At 30.8% G+C, this 7,060-nt stretch overlaps 1 protein-coding gene across 1 annotated transcript; it reads right to left on the reverse strand.

Annotated features, from left to right (window-relative positions):
- Positions 1–1,431: 1,431 nt before the first annotated feature.
- Positions 1,432–6,688, reverse strand: LOC124826389 (F-box/LRR-repeat protein At3g26922-like). Its single transcript, XM_047299215.2, has 4 exons — positions 6,521–6,688; positions 4,561–5,535; positions 4,193–4,398; positions 1,432–1,771 (listed from the first exon to the last, which is right to left on the reverse strand). Exons 2-3 carry the CDS (start codon positions 5,500–5,502, stop codon positions 4,219–4,221), a joined length of 1,122 nt encoding a protein of 373 aa, XP_047155171.1. The 5' UTR covers positions 5,503–5,535; positions 6,521–6,688; the 3' UTR covers positions 1,432–1,771; positions 4,193–4,218.
- Positions 6,689–7,060: the final 372 nt, after the last annotated feature.

Below are 7,060 nucleotides of genomic sequence, written 5' to 3' on the forward strand. Positions count from 1 at the left end.
CTACTATATAGACTCATTTATAATTGTCCTAGAAAGAAAGAGAAATGTAGGTGAAAAGTATGTGATAAGTTGCACCCTGTGGAAGATGTTTTTTTTTAAGGAAGATTGCACGGTAGAATGTTGGGGAAAATTTGAGTTACGAGGTGATTCTAGGAGACTGTGCCGCCACGAAAGTTGTGTTGATTTGTATTATGTTTTATGGAAATAATTTATGTTTATAATGAATGTAGTAAGAGAGAGAATGGAAACTAGGTACGGTGATTTTCTTGTTACGGTCAGAAATTTTTTGAGAAGTAGTCAACATAGTTTCATGGACAACACGAGAAAAAGAACATCTGAAAGGACATATGGAAAACCAGAAGCAGAGCATATCTTCAAAAGTAAGTTCATTTCATAATCGAAATGTCATGTGAGGGAAGATAAAACCATAATATAATAATAATATAAGATCTGATCAACGTTACATCTTAGTAATATATAATAATATAATGATATAATAAAAAGAAATCTGACATTCAACTTTTATTATGTGGCCTTTCAAACAATTTTATTTACTTGGAAATATGTTAATATTAAATTGAAGCATTTACTGTTTTGTAACTATTAATATTGGAAGTCTAAATTCATTTATGAAGTTTAGTTTACTTTTTGAATGGGTGGAGTCTCCCAAAAATATTTCAATTTTTGTTGGACCCCACTTAAAGTTTCTCTTGAAACTAAAAAAATAGTTTAGAATGACAAGCAATTTATTTCTATACAGGTTTCTAGTGGAATTTGAAACCCAGAAATAGTAAAATTACTGAGTTGTTTGGAAACCATTCTAACCTAAGTTAAAAAAGAAGAAGCTTCCCGTATGAATAGATTTATACAAAACAGAAAATGCTTCAACTTAATTTCCATATAAACATAATTCATTACCTCATCTAAGATTGAACTAAGAATCAATCACTTCAAACTCACTTTTTGCTAAATTTTGTAACCTAACTTGTGAGTTAATGGATTACTGAGATAACTTATTTAATAATTTATTTTTCTAATTTATTTTATATATTTCTTACATTATAATTAAAATAAATTGACTTAATTTATCTTTTTATAAGACTAAAATAAAAGCATTTATCAATTTCATCAAATATTATTTTATACATAGTAATTAAAAACTAAAGTGTTAAGTTACTTATTTTGCAAACTAATAAATTAAACCTATAAACTATTCAAACAACATTCTATTATTTAAACAATATAAAAAAATTATAAAAAAATTGATAATAATTTATACGGCAACCCATTTTTAATCTACCTCCCATTTATAACTAATGAATTAAGTAAATTATTTTTGGTTTAACCAACATTTTAAAATATTTTTTTTTTTTACAATCCAATTAACTGTCGTTCGATTGTAAGCTGGATTGACTCGTGTAAAATATCTACTTAAAACTACAAAATTCCATGACTTTAATAAATTTCATCTAAAAACAGAGAATATCCAAACAATTCTAATAGTCTGAAGAGCAGAAAGTAGAGTTTATGTTCAATTGTCAAAACTGAACCTCGAGGACTGCTTTGAGTCTCAAATTAACCATGGCTACGAACGGAAAATAAAATTTGAAAACGAAAACCTACAGTAGAGATGAATTCTCAAAAGTTCCACCCTTCCAGCTACCCATCATTGCTACGAAATTTCCTAACAGTTCCTTGGGCTTGTCTTCAAGAGAGCAGCAGACCGTCACATATTCAGCCACACGAGATTCTGAGTGCATGGATCAATAACCTAAACAAGAATGAGTTATAATTAGTCAAAACCAATTTATAATAGAGAGTAAACCTATACTGATAAATTATAAAAATGACATTTGCCATAAGAAATAACTACACCAAACATGCATGCAAGCAAAAACTAGAAGAGTGGAAGTGGTAATGTTAGAGGTATTCCCTAACAATTTTATGCCAATACAAGTTCAAGGTTCAACATAATTTGCAAAATTTAAGAGTGCTTACTTTTATTCAATATTTAAAGCTAGAATACAACAAGCAGAAACTGACTAAAACACAAGTTTCAGACATATGTTCAGTTAATCAGTTAACCAGATCTCTTTAAGCATCATCAAAAGAATATATAAAAAGTTAAATCAACAGAATTATTACCTTGCACGATTATACACGACAGGTAAAAAAATGAATTTTCTGGAAGACATAGCATATAAACTATATTGGATTAACCGGGAATAAGGAATAACTGATACATATGACAAACCTATCATGCAATTGTCAAGCATTGAACTGTACTTTGAAATCTGAGAACACTGAATATTTTCTAGCAATTCAGAGATACTACTTCATAGGCTTAATGCAATTAAGTTAGTATGTGCAAAACCTACACATGCTTAATGAAATTAGGTCCAAACTGCAGCTAAAAATGTATATTGTATGTCACATAAATTTAAAAATTAGAAGTGCATAATACACATGAAATTAGATCAAAAGTCTGCAATGAAAATACGGAAGATGTCATTGCAGTCTATAGTAGAAGCACGTGGATTTTGTAAAAACACATTCTACAAACAAGTATACTTGAAAAATGCAGAATACAATTAAATAAACAACATCGAAAACAAACTATGAAGAGCAAACATGTGGTAAGAAATAAAGTTCACAGTTAACAATCCACAAACTTATTGAATAAAATCATGTATAAGGAGCCTCACAGTTCTGGGAGAACAAAATAAAAAATCAATCGAAAAGAATAGACTTGGATAAAAGTAGACAAATAAAGACAACCGAAAAGGAAATGGAGATTAAAGTAAAATAGTGATACAAAGAATTAGTTGAAAGAAAAAGAAACAGATAAACAGGGACCCAAAGAACACAGAAGATACGTGAAAGAATAAAATTATTAATTTGAAAAAGACAGTCTCTTTTGCCGGACATGGTGGAAAAATTTCAACAAACAACAAACGGGAGTCAAATGTTAGTTTGCTTTTACAAAAGAAAAAAGCCAATACAGAACATGTCAGACAGCCTGTTTGGAATGGTTTGAGAATCTTTAGGCTTTCTTTTAAAAGAACAAACAAAGGATAACTTGTTTGGATGATTCTCATAACCACGGTCACTGCTATATAACCACTATGGCAAGTGTAGCTGCCACAGCCCTGTAAAAGTCTTTCACTGGAAATCAACTATGTCATAGTTCCACGACACCAGAATGGTCAGCTATTTACAATATAATATATGTGTAGAAGCTGCCAGCATTCTTTCACAGATTTATCATCATGAACTTGAGCACATGGATATAGAAACTAACAATCTATTAACTTTATTTAAACAGCTTGTGTGTTCTAAGTCAAAAGATCAATCTAACGAAGCAGCGGAAAATAAGAGTAACACAAAAAACAGTATTGAAATTCAGCCAAAAATAAATGGTCAACATATAAAATTACGCTCTCAGGTTTAAGGAACAATTATAGTTTTATCAACCACATACAATAGTCTAACAATATACTCTAGCCCATCAAAAGGAAAATAACTTCTAACTTTCGTAAATCAAACTTTAAACCAAATTCAAGATTACAGATTTGAGGTCTGAGAATCAAATCACAAAATTAAGTTTTAAGCGTGTTGTAGACTTGTACCTCAAACATTTTGTTTGCAGTCAGAAAAAGTATCTCAGGTTTAGAAAATGAACAATGACTTCTTTAATAGAGCTTAACCATAAAAAGCAAGATGTAATGAAAAGAGATACATAAATTAATCAAAAGAGATGGTTGCATATCTTTTGTCCCTAGACTCCAAAGAAGTTAGGTTTAAAATATAGTCTTTCAATCACATTGGTATTAAGCATTGGACTGTTAAGTGATTTAGCTCTAGTTACTGTCATTGTCATTTGAAAGTACCCAAATAAAAATTTCCTAATGCAGTTTCAATTCACGGCAGATCATTTTTCTCATCATTCCACAAGCCTCCAACTCCAACATCAAAACAATAAAGATTATGTTTCACACACTGTTCCTCCTAGTGGGTTCCTCCTAGTGGTAGCTTATTAAATTTTATAATTTTCATCTGCTAAATTGAAAAAAAAAAGAACATTGAAGACACACGCAAACACAATCCATAATTTGTTACATAATGCATCATCATATCATGGAAAACAGAAACATGAACAAAGTAAAACTGAACAATTTGAAAAATTTTATACCCAAGAGCTAAGCATGTATATCTCTTTCATAATTTATCGAAGTCAAACTCAATTCTGGCCACTGGAGAGTTCTGATGTAGGTATTTCAATGATCTCTTAAATCTATCCTCAGATAGCTCTTCGTATGGTAGTTTCTTCACCATCAATGCCTTCAATTGAACGAAACAAGGAGGTTGAAGGCCTGCTGAAAGAGGTTTTGATAGATCCTACAGAGATAGAGATAGAAAATTGGAATCCAAGACAAACTTTTATCAACATTCTTAATTGCAAGACTGAGTAATAGGAAAAAAATGGCACAAGAACAAAAGAATCTTATGAGCCTTTTATGAAAAAATAAAGAGGTAAAGAATAAAAGCATAGTAACTAACTTGTAGTATTATGTCAAGAGCACTCAGAGTCACTGTCAATAACTTTATATTAGTTATCCCTTGCAGCCAGCTTATGATGAGTAACTCTGTCTTGTGATAACATGTATTTCCACGTGACTCAATGGTTAACTCCTCTAGTAAAGGAAGATTGCATTTGGTAATTAATGGATGATCAGTATGACCCGATAGAATGAGAGAAGTAAGGTTTGGAGTACAAAGATCAATTTGAAAAAATCCTGCTTCAAAGCTACCATCTAGGATCAGATTGGAAAGGTTAGGATTAGATATACGGAAGAAATTTAGATCTTTATGCAACGCAACACCTTCAAGTATCAAAGTATTCAACACGGGACACGAACAAAATGGATCAACATAGTCACAGCCATATGCAGTAAAAGTGACAGACTCAAGTTGCATGGTTCTTATTGCTGGCATGTGCAGAGAATCTGGAAGTACTATCATAGAAGAATCATAAGTACTAACAGAAAGCTTAAGAAATGTCAAGGTCTCACAGGAAAAGATGTAAGGGCGAAACTCAAATCTGGGTTTGTTATTCAAATTTATAAAGATTGTCAACTGTTGAACATTGTGCCTCGATGCATATTTCATGAGCCTATTTAGGAGGTAGGGCTGAGCATAACCTCTACGAGTGAATTCAAGATTAAGCAGGGAAATTGAAGCATCACGTTTAGACAGAACGTGAGACACAAATTTGCTGAAATTGACAACATTATTAAAGAAGAATGTGTTAAATGCAAGAGTAGTGAGCCGTTTCCAGAGATCCTTCCATCTTTTAGACAACACACAGGTTTGAACAGCATGCTTTGTGTCCATAAACTCCATAATGTGGATCAGAACACAGTCAGGCAATTCACTCAGCCTGTCCCTCTTCCCTTCTCTACCTTTTCTACTCTGCCTCTGTCTCTTCTTCCTTGTCTTCATAATCAACTTCCCTACTTTTCCTTCTATTGATACCTGACCAAAGAAATGTTAGAAAAAATATTTCTTCATCTCATATATGCTTTAAATTGAAGGAAATTAATAACCTTTCTAAGAGTATTTTTCATTTTTTTAGGGAAAACAACCATTTTAATTCATAAAGGTGTAAAACAATATCACATTAGTATATGAAAATAAGAAAATTCAAACCAAATCATCTTTTGTCACTTTAGTTTTTAAACTTAATTACTTATTGTCACTTTAGTCACAAAGGATCTGATTACATGCAAGTTATAGTCACAAAGGATCTGATTGCATGCAAGTTATAGTCACAAAGGATCTGATTGCATGCAAGTGATGGTCACAAAGGATCTTATTGCAAGTAGGTTATAGTCACAAAGGATCTGATTGCATGCAAGTTATGGTCACAAAGGACCTGATTGCAAACAAGTTATATTCACAAAGGATCTGATTGCATACAAGTTATGGTCACAAAGGATCTGATTGCAAGCAAGTTACAGTCACAAAGGATCTGATTGCATGCAAGTTATAATCACAAAGGATCTGATTGCATGCAAATTATAGAAGCGTGTTTAGATACAAAACTACTTTTCAGACCATAAAGACTGGAAATGCATTAGGAGATAAACACTCAAAAGTTCTTTTAACAGTGTTTTTCAAAGTTTCTTGACTGGAAATATAGAACTTTTTCCAATTAATAAATACTCTAAAAAAAATCCTTCTAACAGGCTCTTAAAATGGATTACAGTTATTCAATCAATAGTTTAAATTTGAATAAAAATAAGAAACAACTTACTCTCCCTATCTCTCTTTTCTCAAGAATTTTAACATCTGATGATAAACCTTAGTCCTCCCATTATGTTTTTTTCTTCTTCTTTCAATATAAATATAAAAAATATGAAATAAAAAACTCATTAGAAGTTATCATAGTTAAGAAAAAATCTTGTTTTGCTGTCATTTCTAAAATAATTAGCAGAAAAAAAGGAGGCAGAAGAAATACCTTGTCGTTTGGAGATGTCAAAGTTACAAAGCGGCGGCTTCAAATTTCTTTATTGAATGTTTGGTTTAGGGTTTGAAACATGAATCGTTGAAACCGATGAAACCAATTTGAAACTGAAGCGCCGCAGACCGAGTGAAGAATCATTACATAGTTTGTTTGAGTGACACATCCTCCGCTCGCTCGCTGTTATATAGGCGATTTTATTTTATTTTATTTTAATTTTTATTCCGAATCTATGTAATAGTATTTATTTATTTTTTCTATTTAATACAATACTTTATTTAAGTTACATTGATAACTTATAAATTTAATTAATTTGGTTATTAAATTTTGTGATACTATATATATATATATTATCTTCTATCTATCCATCACATAAATAAATAAATAATAAAACTAAAATAAAGAAAGTACAAATTTATAAGAGCACCACTAGTTAAATGTAAAAATGAAAGCAGAAATAATTAAAATATTGTAACAAAAGTATATATTAAGAGAACAAAAATATTATAAAGCCATAGACAATTATTATTTACTAAA

The sequence above is a fragment of the Vigna umbellata genome, chromosome 4 (genome assembly GCF_029865625.1).
Source record: "Vigna umbellata cultivar VRB3 chromosome 4, Vumbellata_1.0, whole genome shotgun sequence".
In the NCBI taxonomy this organism is placed as follows: domain Eukaryota; kingdom Viridiplantae; phylum Streptophyta; class Magnoliopsida; order Fabales; family Fabaceae; genus Vigna; species Vigna umbellata.